The sequence below is a fragment of the Drosophila serrata genome, unplaced genomic scaffold (genome assembly GCF_035046125.1).
Source record: "Drosophila serrata isolate PLE 108 unplaced genomic scaffold, ASM3504612v1 contig_208, whole genome shotgun sequence".
NCBI lineage: Eukaryota > Metazoa > Arthropoda > Insecta > Diptera > Drosophilidae > Drosophila > Drosophila serrata.
In genome coordinates, this window is record NW_028257106.1 from 2,943 (window position 1) to 29,623 (window position 26,681).

General features: G+C 42.9%; 1 protein-coding gene and 2 long non-coding RNA genes across 11 annotated transcripts; all 3 read left to right on the top strand.

The window, feature by feature from the left end:
• LOC147644233 (uncharacterized) lies at window positions 1-26,197 on the top strand. Of its 9 annotated transcripts, none has more exons than XM_086829419.1 (4): window positions 22,264-22,672; window positions 22,730-24,515; window positions 24,589-24,959; window positions 25,031-26,197. In XM_086829419.1, exon 4 carries the CDS (start codon window positions 25,136-25,138, stop codon window positions 25,682-25,684), a length of 549 nt encoding a protein of 182 aa, XP_086685545.1. In that variant the 5' UTR covers window positions 22,264-22,672; window positions 22,730-24,515; window positions 24,589-24,959; window positions 25,031-25,135; the 3' UTR covers window positions 25,685-26,197. The 9 variants fall into 8 exon arrangements, with proteins under 9 accessions (XP_086685549.1, XP_086685553.1, XP_086685550.1 ...); XM_086829423.1 differs by lacking the exon at window positions 22,264-22,672 and adding an exon at window positions 1-1,681 and having other exon boundaries at window positions 23,738-24,515; XM_086829427.1 differs by adding an exon at window positions 17,966-18,346 and having other exon boundaries at window positions 18,404-24,515.
• LOC147644234 (uncharacterized) lies at window positions 9,319-10,372 on the top strand. Its single transcript, XR_015270895.1, has 2 exons — window positions 9,319-9,699; window positions 9,757-10,372. It is a non-coding gene; the product is annotated as an uncharacterized LOC147644234 (long non-coding RNA).
• On the top strand, window positions 13,648-14,701 carry LOC147644235 (uncharacterized). Its single transcript, XR_015270896.1, has 2 exons — window positions 13,648-14,028; window positions 14,086-14,701. It is a non-coding gene; the product is annotated as an uncharacterized LOC147644235 (long non-coding RNA).
• Window positions 26,198-26,681: the final 484 nt, after the last annotated feature.

Here is a 26,681-nt window from a genome sequence, read left to right on the forward strand (position 1 = left end):
CTTCCCAATTTTTGACTCCTCGTTTTTTTCCTCCTGCACCTCCCTTTATTGCCTCCGTTCCCAAAGCTCCACGCCGTTACTTTTTTTAATTCCTCCTTGCCCTTCCGAGAGAAAGGGTAAGAAACCTTTCTCTTAAGCCGCTTTCAAAGTTCCCGGTTCGCTCAGCTTCCTCCTCCCCCCCTGAGACCACCGATCCTGCCTCTCACTATCGATACATCGATAGCCTCTTCCCCTCCGAACTCCGAAATGCAACAAATTTGATGAAAATCTGTTGAAAACTGAAAATGTTTTAATTTTTAGTTGTATTAATTTCTCGCCCGTTTCTATGGGAGCTATATGATACAGTCGTCCGATTTTCATCAAATTTTACACAAAATTTTACAATAATATGAAATGACTATATCTCAAATTTAAATTCTGTGGAAAACTGAAAATGTTATAATTTTTTTTTGTAAAAATTTTCCGATCATTTCTATGGCAGTTATATGATATAGTCGGCCGATCTGGCCCGTTCCGACATATATACGAGTGAGAGTATATAAAAGGCTAACTACAAAGTTTCATTCAGATAGCTTCAAAACTGAGAGACTAGTTTGCGTAGAAACGGACAGACGGACAGAAGGACATACGGACAGACGGACATGGCTAGATCGACTCGGCTGTTGATCCTGATCAAGAATATATATACTTTATATAGTCGGAGGTGCCTCCTTCAGTGCGTTGCAAACTTCTGACTGAAATTATAATACCCTGCAAGGGTATAAAAATTAGGACTAAAATAGGCATGGGTAAATGTTAAATTGTCCGTCGACTTGAACGTATTTTATTCTTATTTTTATTTCTGCAATTTCCTACTTATTTGGAGCTCCAATAAGAATCAGGGCTTGAGACGAGTCGGATGTCAACCCCTACAAGGTTATCTCTTCACTTCTCAAATACATAAAATATAGTTATCCTAATAGTTTTCGATATAATATTGGTTGCGTTCAGCAGAACAACTTGATCACTGATCAGAGATGGATTTCTATCGATAGTTCTGCTGAACGGTATAATAATAAATCATGAAGCAACATTTTATCCATCCTGATCACCAAAAAGGGAACCTAAAGAAAGAAAGCGATACTGATGTATTATATCGATAGTTGAAATATCGATAACAAGAATAGGAAGAAAGGAATGCAATCCAAAGGCAACATAAATATTTCCTCATGGAATCAGTGACATTCTTAGCTATTTTAAAATAATTAGCACTCACATTTTTGTTGTTAACCAAAAAAAATTATTTATTATTCCCGTGGATTCCCTACACATGGTTTAAGTTCTGACGGTACTCTCAGTGGAGGTCGAGAGCCGCATACAAGGCCTGAGATCTATTCCTGCTTTGCCGTCCGTCAGTAAACTACATCCATTGCAATCCGAACATACTGTCACACTGTGTTAGTATTTATGATTTTAATTTGGGAAGGCTATTTACGTTGGAGATTAGTGTGAACAAATCATTATAATTTGCACATAAGACTCTAAAAAATTCATGCAGTTCGAAGGAGTATATCAGTACTAGTACTTTTATATGGTACGTGGAAATTAAGCTGACTTAACAAGTCAGCACTTTCCACATCACCATGAATAAGGTTAAAAATAAAGGATATTCCTAGCACCGTTCTACGATTGGCTAAGGACGGTAAGTGACAAAGAGTCGTTGAATTCTTCGACCACCGTTTAATAAATCCAAGCACAACCCTGGCTCTATTCACCATAGACGAAATATGATCAATAAAGTCAAGTTTTGGGTCCAAGCGGACGCCCAAATCGTCAACAGTATTAATTCTTTCCAAAGAGCAGCAGTTCAACGTGTAAGTAGCAAGCTTAGGAACGACACGAGTGAATGTCATTAGCTTGCATTTCGAGCCATTTAAGTTTAATAAGTTTACACGGCACCAAGTTTGAAAATTATTAAGATCTGTTTGTAAATCCGACTGGCAGGCAACGTCATTGTATTGCACGCAAAGCTTGACGTCATCCGCGTACATAAGTACTCTGGAGTTAGTCAAGACTTTGGGCAGGTCATTTATGAACAATGTAAACAATAAGGGTCCCAAATGGCTTCCTTGCGGGACACCAGATGTAACGCTTAGAACATTGGATAAATTATTCTTAAAGAGGACCTTTTGCGTCCTGCCATTTAGTTAACTTGAGATCCAATTAAGAAGATCACTTGGAAAACCCATTGAATCGAGTTTTCTAACGAGGAGAGAATGATTAACAGAGTCAAATGCTTTACTGAAATCAGTATAGATTACATCTGTCTGAAAATTATTATAGAAGTCCTTTATAATATAGGAAGAGAGCTCCAAAAGATTTTGTTTTTGATCTTCGCTTAAAAAAAACATGTTGATATGGAGAAATAACTGATCTACAAAGGTGCTGCATGTGAGGAGTAATTATGTTTTCGAATAGTTTAGGGATGGCCGACAACTTAGAAATACCTCAATAATTGCTGGCATCCAATTTGGTACCTTTTTTATGGAGAGGAATAATAAAAGATTCCTTCCGTCGGGACCTGGCTTGACACGATGAAGATCTAAAAGAAGCGAGCTTTCGAAAATTTTTACAAAAAATATTATACCATTATCAGTTTTCAACAGAATTTGATCAAAGTTGAGATATAGCCGTTGTATATTATTCCACACATTTGTATAAAATTTTATGAAAATCGGACTCTACTACTGCCAACGGAACGATCAAGAATTAATACAATTTAAAATTATAACCTTTTTATATTCAACAGATTTTCATCAAATTTGAAATATAGCCATTTTATATTATTCAAGAATTCTAATTTAAATTATATGAAAATCGGATGACTAAGTCATATAGCTCCCGTACAAATGATCGTTGGATATAGAGGAAAATGCAAAACTGTGAATGTAAAACTGTAAATATAATAATTAGAAGTGAATGATATAAAATCAGGCATTACTTTATTACTTTTCAATATATATAATTTATATGTTATTAAATCATATTGTGGCAGGATAGATACCTGCAGGGCCCACTGTACCACATTATAACAGACATTAAGTTACAGAGACCACTGTATAAAAGCAGCACACTATAGAAAAGACCCGTTAGAATTAAAAATAATATAAGAAATATAAATAAAGAGAATGGGACATTAGGTTTCTGACGCTCAAAGTGTAAAGACGTAGAATATATAAAAATAGAATAAAAATAAAGACTTATAACGAAACGAAGCACTGTTCTTGCCTTTTACAACTTAAGAAGTGGTCAATTTCACGTTGCCGGAATTAGGCCAGTTTTGGGTAGCCCAACTGAAACAATGGTTGGCAGCGTTAGGACGGCAAACGTTCGGCTCTAAAGCGGAGCTAATAGCTCGATTACAAGTTATCTCGCCGGAGACGCGTGAAAACCCACCTGAAGCATCGACTAGCCGGGAGGATCAACGGCAAGTGGAGACACGCAGGAGGCTATGCTTGAACTGCAATCGACAACGCCAGAAACCGCAGACGACTGTGATTTGGAGCGGCTTTCGCTTGTTGACGTCGAGAAAGCCACTTTGCAGAAAATTAGACAAGAGATAGATGCCAGCATGGCCGTATTGCAGCAAAAACAAACAGCAAACAACAAAAACAAATCCATAAATGTTCACCAAGTTCTTGACGTCATCGCGGGTAACATCGAAAATTCCAGCGATGTTAACATTGGCGTTACCCGCGACGATATGAGCGACGCTAGTGTTGAAAGGGAGAATGTTGGCAGTGTTGACCTACGTCACGTCGCTAATGTAAACAAACTTTTGAAATGACCAGCAGCATCGCTTGTTCTGGCAACATAAGTGACCATGGAGTATGACGGCAGTGTATGTGCGTAGTTACGTAGTTGGGTCACGCAGCTTCAAAACATCGGTAAGGTCTATAACTTGGACGACGGTTGCATGCCGTGCTTCAGATTGCCAAGCTAAAGGAAAATGCTCAGCGCTGGCTTCATGCAAACGCCACGCGCATATTTGAGTCAGCCGATTACCTTTGCGAGCAGCTAATCGCAGGATTCGGGGCAAAAATGTCCAAAAGAGAACTTAGGAGCGCATTCCAGAAGCGGCAATGGCATGCGGAGGAGAAGTTTGCTGCCTAATTCGATGACAAAATCATGCTAGCAAACGGTATAAACATCGATGTTGACGAACTCCTGGAAAACATCATCGAGGGAATCCCAGCACCAGCTCTGCGCAACCAAGCTCGCAAACAATGCTTCTCCGAACCGATACAGATTCCGAGGGCATTCTCAGAAGTTCGCTTGCCGAAACGTAAGACAGGAGGCATCGCTTTGAAGCACCTAACTGGAGGAGGGACAGGCAATAAGGATCTCCGCTGTGCCAAATGCAATGCTAAAGTGGGAAGTTTGGACACTTTGTTGGACAGTGTCCGGAAAGCAAAGGTTGAAACACTAACAATTACGTAAGATACATTAGGATATTTTGTTACAATAGCTATAAAGCCCCATTAATTACAGAATGATTCATAGACACCGGGAGTCCAATTTCATTTGCAAAATTAAACAGCATATCCAAAGAAATTAAATGAGAAGCTGCTACTGAAAATTACTTCGGGCTTAAAAAAAGCCAACTTAATATATTTGGAAGAATTTTGTGTTAAATATTTAAAAATAAAATAAAATGTTACCTGATCCCAAACGAGTCCGTGAGTCATGCTGTAGTTCTTGAAAGAAATTTTATAGAAGCCTGCCAATTGAAACTGGATCTAGACACCTTGAGAATGATCACGGATAGACCTTTAGTTAGTGAAACAGTTAGTCATTTAGGAAGTGATACAGTTAGTGAAATCAGGAGTCAAACAGTTAGTGGAAGGTTTAATGAAGAAACAGTTGAGGAAACTGAAGGCGGAATTGTCAGTGAAGCAGTTAGCGAAACAGTTAATACAACGTTTAGGGAAAGAATTAATCCCCGGGTTGGTGGAAAAATTAATGCGGCAGTTATGCCCACAGTTAACGAAGATGTTTGAAGGGTCAAGCCAACATAAAATAGAATAAGCGATAGATATGAAGAAGCTGATAGAGAAATTTTTAACATAGATTAAATGGACGATGAACAAATGAATTATATATGCGGCACAAACATAACCAAGCCTTAAACTGTCACTTACGGGAAATTATTAACTGCAGCTATTTAAATGTAAAAAAACTATTAGCTAAATGAGAAAATAAACTAAATTTAGAAACATCTAAACCTTTTAGCTGTGCCCCAAGACGACGTACTCGCTTACTCAGAGAAGGAAAATTTACAGCGATTGCTGGACAAATATTTAAAAGAAGGAATTATACAGCCCAGCGAGTTTGCTTCTCAAATAGTGTGAGTCCAAAAGAATACAGACTTTAGAAAACTTAACAAGATTTTAATAAAAGACAATTATCCAATGCCGCTCATCGATGATCTCTTTATTGATAAGAAAGTTTTCACGAAACTTAACTTAAAAAATGGTTGTTTTCTTGTTTTTGTTAATAAGGAAGGAATGCAAATGGGCCTTAAAACTGCGTCAGCGGTTTTCAGAGATTTGTAAACAAGATTTTCAAGGATCTTATTAGAGATAATAAATTAATTGTGTACATGGACGACGATTATGATAGCCAGCAGGGATATTAAGGAACATTTGGAGATCTTAAGGGATGTCTTTCTCAGATTAACTCAAAACAGGTTAGAATTGCGAATGGATAAGTGTGAGTTCCTTCAGTCGAATATCAAATATTTAGGATTCATTATAAATGGCGAAGGCATAACAGCGGATGATAAAGGGATAGGAGCCATTCAGAATTTCCTGTCCCAAACAAAACGCAATCCGTGCAAAGTTTTCTGGGCTTGTGTTCTTACTTTCAAAGGTTCATAAAAGATATTTCGACGTAAGCGAAACAATTATATGATCTTTTGGGAAAAGATGAAAATTTTAAGTTTGAGGAGAAGGAAATGAACTGCTTTTTATTGCTTAAGGAAAAATTGGTGCAATTTACAATTACAAAGACGACGTAGAACTGTACTGTGATGCAAGCGCTCTCGGTTTTGGCGCCGTACTATGTCAAAAAAAAGAAGATGGAAAATTACACCACATATTTTGTTTTTCGAATCGCACAACCGTATCAGAGGCTAAATATCACAGTTTCGAGCTGGAAACTATGGGCATTATTCACGCATTGCGCAGATTTAGAACACATTTATGTGGGGAACGTTTCAAAATTGAGACTGACTGCAATTCACTCACCGTAATAATAAGATTGAGCTTAATCCACGAAAAGCCAGGTGGGCGTTAGAGCTCCAAAATTACGACTATGAGCTCTTACATAGAGAGGGCAAAATAATGCAGCATGTGAATATTTTAATAGTAAATCGAATACGTTTGAAGATAATTTATTAATTTGTCAAGCCGAGGATCCAAAAGTTCAAAATATTAAAAAACAGTTAGAGGTAAACGAACATACATTTTTTGAGATGAGAAACGGAATTATCTATAACGATGGCAGATTATTATTTTATGTTCCTGCTGACATGAAAGAACACATTTTCTATAGGTCTACATAGGTAGAGACAAAATGATAGATATAATTTTAAAAACTTACTGGTTCCCTAACGCTAAGGACAAACTTGTAGCATATTCCCCGAAAACAGGTAAGGAACGGTTTCTACAGTGCATTCCGAAGGGAAGCAAACCATTCGAACTAAGTCATATTGATCATTATGGTCCGATTGACACCGGAAGAGTAAAAATCATATTTTTGTGGTTAGCGATGGTTTCACAAAATTCGTCAGTTTATATACCACAACAACCACTAACACAAAGGAAGTTATTACAGCTCTAAAGGATTACTTAAGAGTATACAGCAAACCTAAATGCATAATTTCAGATAGGGGAAGAGTTTGATGATTTTTTATTAGAGTTCGAAATCAAACATATAAATATAGCGACTGGATCACCTCATGCTAATGGACTCTAGGCTAGGCTCTAATGGAATTTAGGCTGAAAAGAGCCAAAGAAAGGCACAGGAGCATAACAAAACGCAATACGACAAGACCGCTAAAAACCGTCTAAATATAAAAAAGGAGATTATGTAGTAAAGAATTTCGATCACAGCAGGAGTATCTAGGAAGTTGATTCCGAAAAATAAAGGACCATACGTCATTGCGAAAGTATTTAGGAATGACAGGTTCTTGTTGAAGGACGTAGAAGGATTTCAGGATACCGACTAACAAACACAACATGTAAATATGTATATATATGAAGAAAGAAAAAGAAGAATCTTAAAATCATTGAACAAATACAAATAAAGATTGTAAGCTGCGATTAGCGAATCAGCTAGTCAGGACGGCTGAGTTGGGGCAGGATAGATACCTGCAGGGCCCACTGTACCACATAATAACAGACATTAAGTTACAGAGCCCACTGTATAAAAGCAGCACGCAATAAAAAAGACCCGTTAGAATTTTAAGTAATAAAGTCGTGTCTGTCTAACTCAAGGAATATTGCTCGGAGCAGACCACTAGCGCCTAATTATGCACTCATGGGTGTATGGCTGCACCTGCTGCGCTCTTAGCTTTTCTCTTTTCTTATTTATTTCTCTCTCTCTTCTTCTTCTGTCGCCTTATCCTTTAAGCTAAGCTACATTGAAAGCATTATATATATTGCCTCCGTTTTAGCCTCCTACAATAGTGATCGACTTTCTATTCCTTTCCTGTTCTATTTCCTTTCGTGTTTTGGATTTGAAACTGTAGGGAAGCTTCATGCCGCTTTCACTTTTCTCTACAACCATGAATCTGCCAATTTTGCGAATCGGACTCATTTTGCCATCGACCCTGATAATCTTCTTACAGTGCGCCTTCCAGGAGGTATTTCATTTGCTTGCTGTGATCCCACCGTCAGAATGCAAGAGAATTTTGCCACGAAGTTAGTTTTTTTTTTTTCATTCAATTGAATGTATTATTGTATGTTACTGAAGTGTAGCAACTTAAATAATAGTGTGGGGAGGAGTTCAATGGAAATTTACAAAAGTGTAAGGGTTATAGGTGGGGTAATTGGTTATCTGAAGTGGCAGGGAGTTTAAGCAGTGTTTAATAAATCTTCTTCATTGAAAGGTCCGAGGGATGAATCCTTTTTGAGTCTTCGCCAAGTCCGCCGAGATGCAAGTCTCCTGGGTGCGACGTGAGCTTATTTCAATCAAGGGAACTTTAAGGTTCCTCGCTAAGTCTATGTTATGGATAAACCACATAGCACCAGTAATTCTCCGCAGGAACTTGTTTTGCATGACCCGGATGCGAATCATGCCCAATTTTCAAACCTCTTAAGATTCAACTGAAGCATATCAAGTTTGGTCTATAGAGAATCACAGTATCGTCAGCAAATGTAGTCAGCTTTGTCGCTCCTGTCGCATGGACTTCGCTCCTTCCTTTAAGAGGATTGGGTTCCATCCCGGTCCACCTTGGATGTCCTGTCAGAGAGAAAGCTCCTAACAATTTCGATAATTTAAGGCTTGAGCTTGCAAAGTAGCCCTTTAAGCCACACCCTATCAAAGCCTGCTGTATGTGTAAATGGGCAGTCACGACGTACTTTTTACAGTGAAACCCCCCAAGTATGCCATGTCAGAGACTGAACCAAAATTGAAACTTATGATGAAAGTTCATTGACTACAGGGACTGACGTAATCTCTTAAGGATGCATCTTTGCATCAACTGGCAAGGCGGTGTTATTGATGAATCATCGATGAATGTCCATACAAATTACTTATGAATTTTATATGGTCATGTCCTTCACTGTCATCAACAACAATGCGTCATTATTTAATCGCGGGGCTCTCGGAGCTTGTCGGCTGCCGGCCATCTCGCGGTCGCCCAGCGACTGCAGCTTTCTGTCCAGTCGGTAGAAATGGAATGAATGGAATCATGCAGGAACATGTGGTGTCCGAAAAGCGTGAAAAACGGCGCTTCACCCGTAGCCTGGTGGACTGCATTTTGGATGGCCACCCCGATCTCGGGAAGATAGGCATCCCCTATGGGCATTCTTCAGGAACCCTCGGATAGCCGCCAGTACGCTCCGGTTCACCCGTTCCGCTTTGTGGAGAGTATATCGGTGTCTTTAAATGTCGGTTTCCAAAGCTCTCCATGGCGTCCTCGAAGATCCTCGACGCAAACTGTCGGCCATTGTCCGAGTGTACGATCTCGGGAGCCTCGAACTTGTGAAAGACCTCGTTGTCGCTTCCCTCATTGCCTTCAGGAACGTATATTTGGAAAAGTGGTCCATTACGATAAAAATCTAGGCATGTCCTTTCTTCGACCTCGGGAACTTGCCAAGGAAGTCGATGTACAGCTTCTTGAATGGCCGCTCGGTCTGTACCCCCTCGCCGATTCCGACTATCATCCGGTGACTCGGTGCCTTTGAGTCCTTGCAGACCTGGCATCTTCGGACAAATTCCCGCACCTGCAGTACCATCCCGGGGCAGTTAAACTGCCGCCGAAGGATCTCCATTCCGCCGTGAGCTGCCCTTGGGTCAAAATGGGCTCACTCAACCAGGCTGTGGGTCAGACTCTGCGGTATCCAGAGCTTCCACGCCGATCCGTAGACCTCGTCGTCCAAAGTTGCTGGGGGGTTCGCTTGAAGATGAGCCCGTCCTCAATCCTAAGATTCGGTAAGCTATCCTTGTTTCCTAGAATATCTCGGACAAACTCCTGATACTCATCTCCAGCAATCTCGGTGGTTTCAAAACCCAGTAAATTGGTCGGGTCCACTGCGATTTCCTCTACGCATCGCAAAAGCGTGTCTGCTGCCTTTCCGGTGCTCAATGGTGAAGTTGAATCCCTGGAGCTGCAGAGACCCCGATAGATCCTTGATGGACATCAACCATTTTAGGCTGGCGTGATCGGTGATGCAGGTAACGGCATGTCTTCAACGTATCGTCGGAACATCCGGATCGCCAGGAGAGCTGCAAGACAATCTTTCTCTGGTGCCTGTTCATCTTTGCCGAGAAGAAGGCTATCGGCTGCGAATGGATAAGTGTGAGTTCCTTCAGTCGAATATCAAATATTTAGGATTCATTATAAATGGCGAAGGCATAAGAGCGGATGATAAAGGGATAGGAGCCATTCAGAATTTCCTGTCCCAAACAAAACGCAATCCGTGCAAAGTTTTCTGGGCTTGTGTTCTTACTTTCAAAGGTTCATAAAAGATATTTCGACGTAAGCGAAACAATTATATGATCTTTTGGGAAAAGATGAAAATTTTAAGTTTGAGGAGAAGGAAATGAACTGCTTTTTATTGCTTAAGGAAAAATTGGTGCAATTTACAATTACAAAGACGACGTAGAACTGTACTGTGATGCAAGCGCTCTCGGTTTTGGCGCCGTACTATGTCAAAAAAAAGAAGATGGAAAATTACACCACATATTTTGTTTTTCGAATCGCACAACCGTATCAGAGGCTAAATATCACAGTTTCGAGCTGGAAACTATGGGCATTATTCACGCATTGCGCAGATTTAGAACACATTTATGTGGGGAACGTTTCAAAATTGAGACTGACTGCAATTCACTCACCGTAATAATAAGATTGAGCTTAATCCACGAAAAGCCAGGTGGGCGTTAGAGCTCCAAAATTACGACTATGAGCTCTTACATAGAGAGGGCAAAATAATGCAGCATGTGAATATTTTAATAGTAAATCGAATACGTTTGAAGATAATTTATTAATTTGTCAAGCCGAGGATCCAAAAGTTCAAAATATTAAAAAACAATTAGAGGTAAACGAACATACATTTTTTGAGATGAGAAACGGAATTATCTATAACGATGGCAGATTATTATTTTATGTTCCTGCTGACATGAAAGAACACATTTTCTATAGGTCTACATAGGTAGAGACAAAATGATAGATATAATTTTAAAAACTTACTGGTTCCCTAACGCTAAGGACAAACTTGTAGCATATTCCCCGAAAACAGGTAAGGAACGGTTTCTACAGTGCATTCCGAAGGGAAGCAAACCATTCGAACTAAGTCATATTGATCATTATGGTCCGATTGACACCGGAAGAGTAAAAATCATATTTTTGTGGTTAGCGATGGTTTCACAAAATTCGTCAGTTTATATACCACAACAACCACTAACACAAAGGAAGTTATTACAGCTCTAAAGGATTACTTAAGAGTATACAGCAAACCTAAATGCATAATTTCAGATAGGGGAAGAGTTTGATGATTTTTTATTAGAGTTCGAAATCAAACATATAAATATAGCGACTGGATCACCTCATGCTAATGGACTCTAGGCTAGGCTCTAATGGAATTTAGGCTGAAAAGAACCAAAGAAAGGCACAGGAGCATAACAAAACGCAATACGACAAGACCGCTAAAAACCGTCTAAATATAAAAAAGGAGATTATGTAGTAAAGAATTTCGATCACAGCAGGAGTATCTAGGAAGTTGATTCCGAAAAATAAAGGACCATACGTCATTGCGAAAGTATTTAGGAATGACAGGTTCTTGTTGAAGGACGTAGAAGGATTTCAGGATACCGACTAACAAACACAACATGTAAATATGTATATATATGAAGAAAGAAAAAGAAGAATCTTAAAATCATTGAACAAATACAAATAAAGATTGTAAGCTGCGATTAGCGAATAAGCTAGTCAGGACGGCTGAGTTGGGGCAGGATAGATACCTGCAGGGCCCACTGTACCACATAATAACAGACATTAAGTTACAGAGCCCACTGTATAAAAGCAGCACGCAATAAAAAAGACCCGTTAGAATTTTAAGTAATAAAGTCGTGTCTGTCTAACTCAAGGAATATTGCTCGGAGCAGACCACTAGCGCCTAATTATGCACTCATGGGTGTATGGCTGCACCTGCTGCGCTCTTAGCTTTTCTCTTTTCTTATCTATTTCTCTCTCTCTCTTCTTCTTCTGTCGCCTTATCCTTTAAGCTAAGCTACATTGAAAGCATTATATATATTGCCTCCGTTTTAGCCTCCTACAATAGTGATCGACTTTCTATTCCTTTCCTGTTCTATTTCCTTTCGTGTTTTGGATTTGAAACTGTAGGGAAGCTTCATGCCGCTTTCACTTTTCTCTACAACCATGAATCTGCCAATTTTGCGAATCGGACTCATTTTGCCATCGACCCTGATAATCTTCTTACAGTGCGCCTTCCAGGAGGTATTTCATTTGCTTGCTGTGATCCCACCGTCAGAATGCAAGAGAATTTTGCCACGAAGTTAGTTTTTTTTTTTTCATTCAATTGAATGTATTATTGTATGTTACTGAAGTGTAGCAACTTAAATAATAGTGTGGGGAGGAGTTCAATGGAAATTTACAAAAGTGTAAGGGTTATAGGTGGGGTAATTGGTTATCTGAAGTGGCAGGGAGTTTAAGCAGTGTTTAATAAATCTTCTTCATTGAAAGGTCCGAGGGATGAATCCTTTTTGAGTCTTCGCCAAGTCCGCCGAGATGCAAGTCTCCTGGGTGCGACGTGAGCTTATTTCAATCAAGGGAACTTTAAGGTTCCTCGCTAAGTCTATGTTATGGATAAACCACATAGCACCAGTAATTCTCCGCAGGAACTTGTTTTGCATGACCCGGATGCGAATCATGCCCAATTTTCAAACCTCTTAAGATTCAACTGAAGCATATCAAGTTTGGTCTATAGAGAATCACAGTATCGTCAGCAAATGTAGTCAGCATTGTCGCTCCTGTCGCATGGACTTCGCTCCTTCCTTTAAGAGGATTGGGTTCCATCCCGGTCCACCTTGGATGTCCTGTCAGAGAGAAAGCTCCTAACAATTTCGATTAGTTGCTGGTTAATTTAAGGCTTGAGCTTGCAAAGTAGCCCTTTAAGCCACACCCTATCAAAGCCTGCTGTATGTGTAAATGGGCAGTCACGACGTACTTTTTACAGTGAAACCCCCCAAGTATGCCATGTCAGAGACTGAACCAAAATTGAAACTTATGATGAAAGTTCATTGACTACAGGGACTGACGTAATCTCTTAAGGATGCATCTTTGCATCAACTGGCAAGGCGGTGTTATTGATGAATCATCGATGAATGTCCATACAAATTACTTATGAATTTTATATGGTCATGTCCTTCACTGTCATCAACAACAATGCGTCATTATTTAATCGCGGGGCTCTCGGAGCTTGTCGGCTGCCGGCCATCTCGCGGTCGCCCAGCGACTGCAGCTTTCTGTCCAGTCGGTAGAAATGGAATGAATGGAATCATGCAGGAACATGTGGTGTCCGAAAAGCGTGAAAAACGGCGCTTCACCCGTAGCCTGGTGGACTGCATTTTGGATGGCCACCCCGATCTCGGGAAGATAGGCATCCCCTATGGGCATTCTTCAGGAACCCTCGGATAGCCGCCAGTACGCTCCGGTTCACCCGTTCCGCTTTGTGGAGAGTATATCGGTGTCTTTAAATGTCGGTTTCCAAAGCTCTCCATGGCGTCCTCGAAGATCCTCGACGCAAACTGTCGGCCATTGTCCGAGTGTACGATCTCGGGAGCCTCGAACTTGTGAAAGACCTCGTTGTCGCTTCCCTCATTGCCTTCAGGAACGTATATTTGGAAAAGTGGTCCATTACGATAAAAATCTAGGCATGTCCTTTCTTCGACCTCGGGAACTTGCCAAGGAAGTCGATGTACAGCTTCTTGAATGGCCGCTCGGTCTGTACCCCCTCGCCGATTCCGACTATCATCCGGTGACTCGGTGCCTTTGAGTCCTTGCAGACCTGGCATCTTCGGACAAATTCCCGCACCTGCAGTACCATCCCGGGGCAGTTAAACTGCCGCCGAAGGATCTCCATTCCGCCGTGAGCTGCCCTTGGGTCAAAATGGGCTCACTCAACCAGGCTGTGGGTCAGACTCTGCGGTATCCAGAGCTTCCACGCCGATCCGTAGACCTCGTCGTCCAAAGTTGCTGGGGGGTTCGCTTGAAGATGAGCCCGTCCTCAATCCTAAGATTCGGTAAGCTATCCTTGTTTCCTAGAATATCTCGGACAAACTCCTGATACTCATCTCCAGCAATCTCGGTGGTTTCAAAACCCAGTAAATTGGTCGGGTCCACTGCGATTTCCTCTACGCATCGCAAAAGCGTGTCTGCTGCCTTTCCGGTGCTCAATGGTGAAGTTGAATCCCTGGAGCTGCAGAGACCCCGATAGATCCTTGATGGACATCAACCATTTTAGGCTGGCGTGATCGGTGATGCAGGTAACGGCATGTCTTCAACGTATCGTCGGAACATCCGGATCGCCAGGAGAGCTGCAAGACAATCTTTCTCTGGTGCCTGTTCATCTTTGCCGAGAAGAAGGCTATCGGCTGCGAATGGATAAGTGTGAGTTCCTTCAGTCGAATATCAAATATTTAGGATTCATTATAAATGGCGAAGGCATAAGAGCGGATGATAAAGGGATAGGAGCCATTCAGAATTTCCTGTCCCAAACAAAACGCAATCCGTGCAAAGTTTTCTGGGCTTGTGTTCTTACTTTCAAAGGTTCATAAAAGATATTTCGACGTAAGCGAAACAATTATATGATCTTTTGGGAAAAGATGAAAATTTTAAGTTTGAGGAGAAGGAAATGAACTGCTTTTTATTGCTTAAGGAAAAATTGGTGCAATTTACAATTACAAAGACGACGTAGAACTGTACTGTGATGCAAGCGCTCTCGGTTTTGGCGCCGTACTATGTCAAAAAAAAGAAGATGGAAAATTACACCACATATTTTGTTTTTCGAATCGCACAACCGTATCAGAGGCTAAATATCACAGTTTCGAGCTGGAAACTATGGGCATTATTCACGCATTGCGCAGATTTAGAACACATTTATGTGGGGAACGTTTCAAAATTGAGACTGACTGCAATTCACTCACCGTAATAATAAGATTGAGCTTAATCCACGAAAAGCCAGGTGGGCGTTAGAGCTCCAAAATTACGACTATGAGCTCTTACATAGAGAGGGCAAAATAATGCAGCATGTGAATATTTTAATAGTAAATCGAATACGTTTGAAGATAATTTATTAATTTGTCAAGCCGAGGATCCAAAAGTTCAAAATATTAAAAAACAGTTAGAGGTAAACGAACATACATTTTTTGAGATGAGAAACGGAATTATCTATAACGATGGCAGATTATTATTTTATGTTCCTGCTGACATGAAAGAACACATTTTCTATAGGTCTACATAGGTAGAGACAAAATGATAGATATAATTTTAAAAACTTACTGGTTCCCTAACGCTAAGGACAAACTTGTAGCATATTCCCCGAAAACAGGTAAGGAACGGTTTCTACAGTGCATTCCGAAGGGAAGCAAACCATTCGAACTAAGTCATATTGATCATTATGGTCCGATTGACACCGGAAGAGTAAAAATCATATTTTTGTGGTTAGCGATGGTTTCACAAAATTCGTCAGTTTATATACCACAACAACCACTAACACAAAGGAAGTTATTACAGCTCTAAAGGATTACTTAGGAGTATACAGCAAACCTAAATGCATAATTTCAGATAGGGGAAGAGTTTGATGATTTTTTATTAGAGTTCGAAATCAAACATATAAATATAGCGACTGGATCACCTCATGCTAATGGACTCTAGGCTAGGCTCTAATGGAATTTAGGCTGAAAAGAACCAAAGAAAGGCACAGGAGCATAACAAAACGCAATACGACAAGACCGCTAAAAACCGTCTAAATATAAAAAAGGAGATTATGTAGTAAAGAATTTCGATCACAGCAGGAGTATCTAGGAAGTTGATTCCGAAAAATAAAGGACCATACGTCATTGCGAAAGTATTTAGGAATGACAGGTTCTTGTTGAAGGACGTAGAAGGATTTCAGGATACCGACTAACAAACACAACATGTAAATATGTATATATATGAAGAAAGAAAAAGAAGAATCTTAAAATCATTGAACAAATACAAATAAAGATTGTAAGCTGCGATTAGCGAATAAGCTAGTCAGGACGGCTGAGTTGGGGCAGGATAGATACCTGCAGGGCCCACTGTACCACATAATAACAGACATTAAGTTACAGAGCCCACTGTATAAAAGCAGCACGCAATAAAAAAGACCCGTTAGAATTTTAAGTAATAAAGTCGTGTCTGTCTAACTCAAGGAATATTGCTCGGAGCAGACAACTAGCGCCTAATTATGCACTCATGGGTGTATGGCTGCACCTGCTGCGCTCTTAGCTTTTCTCTTTTCTTATTTATTTCTCTCTCCCTCTTCTTCTTCTGTCGCCTTATCCTTTAAGCTAAGCTACATTGAAAGCATTATATATATTGCCTCCGTTTTAGCCTCCTACAATAGTGATCGACTTTCTATTCCTTTCCTGTTCTATTTCCTTTCGTGTTTTGGATTTGAAACTGTAGGGAAGCTTCATGCCGCTTTCACTTTTCTCTACAACCATGAATCTGCCAATTTTGCGAATCGGACTCATTTTGCCATCGACCCTGATAATCTTCTTACAGTGCGCCTTCCAGGAGGTATTTCATTTGCTTGCTGTGATCCCACCGTCAGAATGCAAGAGAATTTTGCCACGAAGTTAGTTTTTTTTTTTCATTCAATTGAATGTATTATTGTATGTTACTGAAGTGTAGCAACTTCAACTGAGGAGTTCAATGGAAATTTACAAAAGTGTAAGGGTTATAGGTGGGGTAATTGGTTATCTGAAGTGGCAGGGAGTTTAAGCAGTGTTTAATAAATCTTCTTCATTGAAAGGTCCGAGGGATGAATCCTTTTTGAGTCTTCGCCAAGTCCGCCGAGATGCAAGTCTCCTGGGTGCGACGTGAGCTTATTTCAATCAAGGGAACTTTAAGGTTCCTCGCTAAGTCTATGTTATGGATAAACCACATAGCACCAGTAATTCTCCGCAGGAACTTGTTTTGCATGACCCGGATGCGAATCATGCCCAATTCTCAAACCTCTTAAGATTCAACTGAAGCATATCAAGTTTGGTCTATAGAGGATCACAGTATCGTCAGCAAATGTAGTCAGCATTGTCGCTCCTGTCGCATGGACTTCGCTCCTTCCTTTAAGAGGATTGGGTTCCATCCCGGTCCACCTTGGATGTCCTGTCAGAGAGAAAGCTCCTAACAATTTCGATTAGTTGCTGGTTAATTTAAGGCTTGAGCTTGCAAAGTAGCCCTTTAAGCCACACCCTATCAAAGCCTGCTGTATGTGTAAATGGGCAGTCACGACGTACTTTTTACAGTGAAACCCCCCAAGTATGCCATGTCAGAGACTGAACCAAAATTGAAACTTATGATGAAAGTTCATTGACTACAGGGACTGACGTAATCTCTTAAGGATGCATCTTTGCATCAACTGGCAAGGCGGTGTTATTGATGAATCATCGATGAATGTCCATACAAATTACTTATGAATTTTATATGGTCATGTCCTTCACTGTCATCAACAACAATGCGTCATTATTTAATCGCGGGGCTCTCGGAGCTTGTCGGCTGCCGGCCATCTCGCGGTCGCCCAGCGACTGCAGCTTTCTGTCCAGTCGGTAGAAATGGAATGAATGGAATCATGCAGGAACATGTGGTGTCCGAAAAGCGTGAAAAACGGCGCTTCACCCGTAGCCTGGTGGACTGCATTTTGGATGGCCACCCCGATCTCGGGAAGATAGGCATCCCCTATGGGCATTCTTCAGGAACCCTCGGATAGCCGCCAGTACGCTCCGGTTCACCCGTTCCGCTTTGTGGAGAGTATATCGGTGTCTTCAAATGTCGGATTCCAAAGCTCTCCATGGCGTCCTCGAAGATCCTCGACGCAAACTGTCGGCCATTGTCCGAGTGTACGATCTCGGGAGCCTCGAACTTGTGAAAGACCTCGTTGTCGCTTCCCTCATTGCCTTCAGGAACGTATACTTGAAAAAGTGGTCCATTACGATAAAAATCTAGGCATGTCCTTTCTTCGACCTCGGGAACTTGCCAAGGAAGTCGATGTACAGCTTCTTGAATGGCCGCTCGGTCTGTACCCCCTCGCCGATTCCGACTATCATCCGGTGACTCGGTGCCTTTGAGTCCTTGCAGACCTGGCATCTTCGGACAAATTCCCGCACCTGCAGTACCATCCCGGGGCAGTTAAACTGCCGCCGAAGGATCTCCATTCCGCCGTGAGCTGCCCTTGGGTCAAAATGGGCTCACTCAACCAGGCTGTGGGTCAGACTCTGCGGTATCCAGAGCTTCCACGCCGATCCGTAGACCTCGTCGTCCAAAGTTGCTGGGGGGTTCGCTTGAAGATGAGCCCGTCCTCAATCCTAAGATTCGGTAAGCTATCCTTGTTTCCTAGAATATCTCGGACAAACTCCTGATACTCATCTCCAGCAATCTCGGTGGTTTCAAAACCCAGTAAATTGGTCGGGTCCACTGCGATTTCCTCTACGCATCGCAAAAGCGTGTCTGCTGCCTTTCCGGTGCTCAATGGTGAAGTTGAATCCCTGGAGCTGCAGAGACCCCGATAGATCCTTGATGGACATCAACCATTTTAGGCTGGCGTGATCGGTGATGCAGGTAACGGCATGTCTTCAACGTATCGTCGGAACATCCGGATCGCCAGGAGAGCTGCAAGACAATCTTTCTCTGGTGCCTGTTCATCTTTGCCGAGAAGAAGGCTATCGGCTGCGAATGGATAAGTGTGAGTTCCTTCAGTCGAATATCAAATATTTAGGATTCATTATAAATGGCGAAGGCATAAGAGCGGATGATAAAGGGATAGGAGCCATTCAGAATTTCCTGTCCCAAACAAAACGCAATCCGTGCAAAGTTTTCTGGGCTTGTGTTCTTACTTTCAAAGGTTCATAAAAGATATTTCGACGTAAGCGAAACAATTATATGATCTTTTGGGAAAAGATGAAAATTTTAAGTTTGAGGAGAAGGAAATGAACTGCTTTTTATTGCTTAAGGAAAAATTGGTGCAATTTACAATTACAAAGACGACGTAGAACTGTACTGTGATGCAAGCGCTCTCGGTTTTGGCGCCGTACTATGTCAAAAAAAAGAAGATGGAAAATTACACCACATATTTTGTTTTTCGAATCGCACAACCGTATCAGAGGCTAAATATCACAGTTTCGAGCTGGAAACTATGGGCATTATTCACGCATTGCGCAGATTTAGAACACATTTATGTGGGGAACGTTTCAAAATTGAGACTGACTGCAATTCACTCACCGTAATAATAAGATTGAGCTTAATCCACGAAAAGCCAGGTGGGCGTTAGAGCTCCAAAATTACGACTATGAGCTCTTACATAGAGAGGGCAAAATAATGCAGCATGTGAATATTTTAATAGTAAATCGAATACGTTTGAAGATAATTTATTAATTTGTCAAGCCGAGGATCCAAAAGTTCAAAATATTAAAAAACAGTTAGAGGTAAACGAACATACATTTTTTGAGATGAGAAACGGAATTATCTATAACGATGGCAGATTATTATTTTATGTTCCTGCTGACATGAAAGAACACATTTTCTATAGGTCTACATAGGTAGAGACAAAATGATAGATATAATTTTAAAAACTTACTGGTTCCCTAACGCTAAGGACAAACTTGTAGCATATTCCCCGAAAACAGGTAAGGAACGGTTTCTACAGTGCATTCCGAAGGGAAGCAAACCATTCGAACTAAGTCATATTGATCATTATGGTCCGATTGACACCGGAAGAGTAAAAATCATATTTTTGTGGTTAGCGATGGTTTCACAAAATTCGTCAGTTTATATACCACAACAACCACTAACACAAAGGAAGTTATTACAGCTCTAAAGGATTACTTAAGAGTATACAGCAAACCTAAATGCATAATTTCAGATAGGGGAAGAGTTTGATGATTTTTTATTAGAGTTCGAAATCAAACATATAAATATAGCGACTGGATCACCTCATGCTAATGGACTCTAGGCTAGGCTCTAATGGAATTTAGGCTGAAAAGAACCAAAGAAAGGCACAGGAGCATAACAAAACGCAATACGACAAGACCGCTAAAAACCGTCTAAATATAAAAAAGGAGATTATGTAGTAAAGAATTTCGATCACAGCAGGAGTATCTAGGAAGTTGATTCCGAAAAATAAAGGACCATACGTCATTGCGAAAGTATTTAGGAATGACAGGTTCTTGTTGAAGGACGTAGAAGGATTTCAGGATACCGACTAACAAACACAACATGTAAATATGTATATATATGAAGAAAGAAAAAGAAGAATCTTAAAATCATTGAACAAATACAAATAAAGATTGTAAGCTGCGATTAGCGAATAAGCTAGTCAGGACGGCTGAGTTGGGGCAGGATAGATACCTGCAGGGCCCACTGTACCACATAATAACAGACATTAAGTTACAGAGCCCACTGTATAAAAGCAGCACGCAATAAAAAAGACCCGTTAGAATTTTAAGTAATAAAGTCGTGTCTGTCTAACTCAAGGAATATTGCTCGGAGCAGACCACTAGCGCCTAATTATGCACTCATGGGTGTATGGCTGCACCTGCTGCGCTCTTAGCTTTTCTCTTTTCTTATTTATTTCTCTCTCTCTTCTTCTTCTGTCGCCTTATCCTTTAAGCTAAGCTACATTGAAAGCATTATATATATTGCCTCCGTTTTAGCCTCCTACAATAGTGATCGACTTTCTATTCCTTTCCTGTTCTATTTCCTTTCGTGTTTTGGATTTGAAACTGTAGGGAAGCTTCATGCCGCTTTCACTTTTCTCTACAACCATGAATCTGCCAATTTTGCGAATCGGACTCATTTTGCCATCGACCCTGATAATCTTCTTACAGTGCGCCTTCCAGGAGGTATTTCATTTGCTTGCTGTGATCCCACCGTCAGAATGCAAGAGAATTTTGCCACGAAGTTAGTTTTTTTTTTTCATTCAATTGAATGTATTATTGTATGTTACTGAAGTGTAGCAACTTAAATAATAGTGTGGGGAGGAGTTCAATGGAAATTTACAAAAGTGTAAGGGTTATAGGTGGGGTAATTGGTTATCTGAAGTGGCAGGGAGTTTAAGCAGTGTTTAATAAATCTTCTTCATTGAAAGGTCCGAGGGATGAATCCTTTTTGAGTCTTCGCCAAGTCCGCCGAGATGCAAGTCTCCTGGGTGCGACGTGAGCTTATTTCAATCAAGGGAACTTTAAGGTTCCTCGCTAAGTCTATGTTATGGATAAACCACATAGCACCAGTAATTCTCCGCAGGAACTTGTTTTGCATGACCCGGATGCGAATCATGCCCAATTCTCAAACCTCTTAAGATTCAACTGAAGCATATCAAGTTTGGTCTATAGAGGATCACAGTATCGTCAGCAAATGTAGTCAGCATTGTCGCTCCTGTCGCATGGACTTCGCTCCTTCCTTTAAGAGGATTGGGTTCCATCCCGGTCCACCTTGGATGTCCTGTCAGAGAGAAAGCTCCTAACAATTTCGATTAGTTGCTGGTTAATTTAAGGCTTGAGCTTGCAAAGTAGCCCTTTAAGCCACACCCTATCAAAGCCTGCTGTATGTGTAAATGGGCAGTCACGACGTACTTTTTACAGTGAAACCCCCCAAGTATGCCATGTCAGAGACTAAACCAAAATTGAAACTTATGATGAAAGTTCATTGACTACAGGGACTGACGTAATCTCTTAAGGATGCATCTTTGCATCAACTGGCAAGGCGGTGTTATTGATGAATCATCGATGAATGTCCATACAAATTACTTATGAATTTTATATGGTCATGTCCTTCACTGTCATCAACAACAATGCGTCATTATTTAATCGCGGGGCTCTCGGAGCTTGTCGGCTGCCGGCCATCTCGCGGTCGCCCAGCGACTGCAGCTTTCTGTCCAGTCGGTAGAAATGGAATGAATGGAATCATGCAGGAACATGTGGTGTCCGAAAAGCGTGAAAAACGGCGCTTCACCCGTAGCCTGGTGGACTGCATTTTGGATGGCCACCCCGATCTCGGGAAGATAGGCATCCCCTATGGGCATTCTTCAGGAACCCTCGGATAGCCGCCAGTACGCTCCGGTTCACCCGTTCCGCTTTGTGGAGAGTATATCGGTGTCTTCAAATGTCGGATTCCAAAGCTCTCCATGGCGTCCTCGAAGATCCTCGACGCAAACTGTCGGCCATTGTCCGAGTGTACGATCTCGGGAGCCTCGAACTTGTGAAAGACCTCGTTGTCGCTTCCCTCATTGCCTTCAGGAACGTATACTTGGAAAAGTGGTCCATTACGATAAAAATCTAGGCATGTCCTTTCTTCGACCTCGGGAACTTGCCAAGGAAGTCGATGTACAGCTTCTTGAATGGCCGCTCGGTCTGTACCCCCTCGCCGATTCCGACTATCATCCGGTGACTCGGTGCCTTTGAGTCCTTGCAGACCTGGTATCTTCGGACAAATTCCCGCACCTGCAGTACCATCCCGGGGCAGTTAAACTGCCGCCGAAGGATCTCCATTCCGCCGTGAGCTGCCCTTGGGTCAAAATGGGCTCACTCAACCAGGCTGTGGGTCAGACTCTGCGGTATCCAGAGCTTCCACGCCGATCCGTAGACCTCGTCGTCCAAAGTTGCTGGGGGGTTCGCTTGAAGATGAGCCCGTCCTCAATCCTAAGATTCGGTAAGCTATCCGTGTTTCCTAGAATATCTCGGACAAACTCCTGATACTCATCTCCAGCAATCTCGGTGGTTTCAAAACCCAGTAAATTGGTCGGGTCCACTGCGATTTCCTCTACGCATCGCAAAAGCGTGTCTGCTGCCTTTCCGGTGCTCAATGGTGAAGTTGAATCCCTGGAGCTGCAGAGACCCCGATAGATCCTTGATGGACATCAACCATTTTAGGCTGGCGTGATCGGTGATGCAGGTAACGGCATGTCTTCAACGTATCGTCGGAACATCCGGATCGCCAGGAGAGCTGCAAGACAATCTTTCTCTGGTGCCTGTTCATCTTTGCCGAGAAGAAGGCTATCGGCTGCTCCTGGTTTTCCTCGTTCTTTTGGAAAAGAACTGCTCCAACCCCGATGAGCGATGCGTCACATTGGATGTAGAAGTTTCCCTTGAAATCGATGTGCACCAGAACTGGTACCGTGGTTAGCGCCAACTTCAACGCTTCGACAGCCAGCTGCACTTCCGGACTCAAAGAGTTCCTGGCGAAGCGTCGATCCAGGAACGCGCACCTCCTTCAGCAACCTCGGCTCTGACATCCTTCTGATTGCCGCCACTCTACCGGGATTAATGCTCAGACGACCTCCACCTACGACAAACCCTAAGTAAGTCAAATAATTGAAGCAGAATTTAGATTTGCTCAGACCGATGGTTAATCCTGCTTCCCTTGAGCAATAAGCGACTCGTCGTAGGTATCGGAAGTGCGTCTATATGTCCGGAGCCAGTCTAAGCAGATCATCCAAGTAGACGAACACATTGGATCGGATATCGGCTGGGATTACTCGGTCCACGAGTCTCACCAACCTCTGTGCCGCATTGCAGAGACCGAAAGGCATCACCCTGAATTTGTAGAGAGACCGACCAGGAACTGTGAACGCCGTCAGCTCCTTGTTTTTCTCATCCAGTTTCGATCTGTGCGTTTGTTAGATTCTGGTTAGGATTCCATCGATACTAGGCAAGGGCCAAGCCTCGGTTACGTCGTTAAGTTTCCTGCCATCTAAGCAGAATTTTTCCTTTCCAGTCTTCGACACCACCGTCGTACGGTTGCTCCAAGGGGTCTTGCTCTCCTCGATAACTCCCAGGGCATCTTGTCGACCTCGTCCTCGACCACCTTCTGCTTGGCCGGAGACATCGGATAGGACCGGTCTTTGAAGAAATTTGCGCCTTCCAACAGCTCGATGGCTTGCTTCTCCAGACCAGTGGTTCCCAAGCCGTCCTTCTCGAAGGTGAGAAACCTCTGCTGTATTTCATCCAGCTCCCGGGAGTCGGCTCCGAATAACGTCCAGGATTCGGGGTCCATCTTTTTCTCGTCGTCATCCTTCTAGTCTGCGTAGTGCTCCATTTCTTTGGCGTGAGCTTTTTCGGAATTCTTCACGCCCTGAACCGGGAAATCTCCCACTACAGCCGGAGCCAGGTCAAACGTTCCCCAAAACTCGACGCCTACGATCGACCGATCCTCGCCAGCAGCAGTTCGCACCACCGAGAAATACATTTGCACCGGGACACCCAACGCGTCCACCAGCTACCTGCTGCCTTTCCCGAGCAGACTGACACTTGCTCCGGTGTCTAACAGCCCAGTCAGCTGCTGGCCTAAAACCGTTATATGGGCAAAGGGTCTGGGATCATGGATGTCACCCCGCTTGACGGCCGCAACGACTTCTCTCCGCTTCTCCTGGCGTTTCTTAAACCGATCTCTGGCCTTCACGACGGTCCGGGATTCCTTGCGCATACCACTCAGCTGGTGTTGTTCGAAAATCCGGTTTCTTCCTCTAAATACTGTCGTATGTGCTCTTCATAGGGTAAATATCTTAACCAAACAGTATTATTTTCTTATCCATTATCTGCTTCCTTTCTGGCTCCTCCATTTGGCAGTGTTCCTCCCTGGGCGAGATCCACCCGCTTTTGGATCGCCCAGCCTTCATTTTCCCGCACAATTCGGGCATTTCGGCGCAACAACGTCAACCATTCCACAGCGGAAACAGAACACCTTGGTCAGTTCCTTCTCGCAGTCCCGGAAACCGTGGTCCATGGCTCCACAATTCCAGCAGCCAGCCCGGAAAGGATTTCGAGGGTTGAAAGGATTTCAGTGATTGATCGCCTTCATTCACCTCCTGCTATGAAGTAAACGCTTCGCGACTCGGTTCCGTTCCGTTCCGTAGCGCGTTGGTTGCAGGAATTGTGTCCGAGCTCTGCGTCCGAAGCTACACTCCACCTCGAGGCTCTCCTGCCGCAGCTCATCCACTGTGAGTAGCTCCATTGCATACACGATGCGTGCAATACCCTGTCTTAATCCCCTTTTCATAACCTTTACCAGGTGGCGCTCCGGTATTGGCTTCCTCAGGCGGGAAGCAAGGGTTTGCAACGCGTGCATGTTATCATCGACGCTCTCCCCTGATTGCCGCTCTATCTGCAAAAGCTGATGCATCCGTTGATGCTGCGTCTCATGGCTCTGGAATCTGTCTATCAGCGATCGGCCCAGCTAATGCCAACTGTTCAGTCGGTGCTGCTCCTAAACCACTCCAACTCCCTACCCGTCAGCAACGTAAGGAAGTTACGCATCACTTCGGCACACGAGCAACGAGATTGCCTCTGCAGGTACTCCAAGCGGAACAGGAAGCCCTCGATGTGGTTCCGCTCGTCCTCACCGCTGAACGAGATGATCCACCTATCCACCCTCGTGCCATGGGAACTGTCTCGCGCGTCCCATTTGACGAACATCCGTTCGTTACGGAAATCGCCAGCTCGGCGGTCCTCAACGTGCCAGCTGCGACCTACGCAGTCATCTCAACGCGTCTTCTCAGACTCGGTGGAACAGTCGGGGATGTTGGAGAAGCTCTCGGCTGGGTCCGGTGTCCTCCGGGGTGGCTTCGGTGGGACTCGTGGAGTTGGCCGCGTCGCTATTTATAATAGCGCTTCCTCCTGGAACGTATTGCGGCTTTGTGAAGGGTATCAGCACCTCGTTCATTAGTTTCATCATTTCCAGAAACACGGTCCGTATCTCGTCCTGCAAGCTCTGTCTGATCGCAGCTTCTTGGGACTTGCGGTACGTTTCTGCTGCCTGAGCCAGGGCGAGGTTCACCGCCGACTTGGCTGTGGAATCCAAGGGCTGATCTTGGAAATGTACTGAACGCTGAGCGGGATTCATCTCCATCAGGAGGTCAGCTGCTGCCCCGATCGCATCGAAGTCCAGCAACTTTGGATGGATATGCTCCTCCGGTGGTTGGTCTTGCCGCCGAGATGGGGGTGTCCTCTGCAACCCCATTGAGGCCCGCGGCGGCGCGAACCCGACAGCACCCTCCGCATCCGTGGACCACAACTCCTCTTTCTGGGCTGAAGGACTCTTCGACCTGAGTTGATAATAACTTCCCTTCCCCTACCATAATCCAATTTCCTTAATTCATAACAGCTAACGGCTTTATTCACAAACTAAATATTGTAAATGTCTCTATGCAAAATAAATAAATAAACGTGCAACAAATAATATTTCTGCAATATAAATAAATAATTTCAACTGGACTGTCATAATAAAATAATTTCAACTGTCAACTGGACTTACTGCTGTTAAGGACATGGGCCTTCAGCAGTATCCCGTAGCATTTTCCTTGATGGCTGGGTCTCCGAGGCTCATATTGCGGTGATCATGCAGCGCGCAGAGAGACCTGCGGGTCACGACTTCACCAAAAATATGATACCAGGAAGCCCCATACACCAGGAAAACTCAAGGATCTGCACAAATTGGCATTAACATGGAAAACAAACATATTTTCGTTAATGAAATAAACAGATTAATCTGAAGCGCAGCTCGCACGCTTCAGCTAATCTCACGATCCTTCTAAGGGAGAGGGATATCGACATCGGTTTCATACAGGAGCCTTGGACCAGGGACGGGCAAGTCGCTGGACTGAGAATCCAAGGATACACACTACTGTGCACAAACTGGAATGGTAGGTCGAGAGATTGCATTG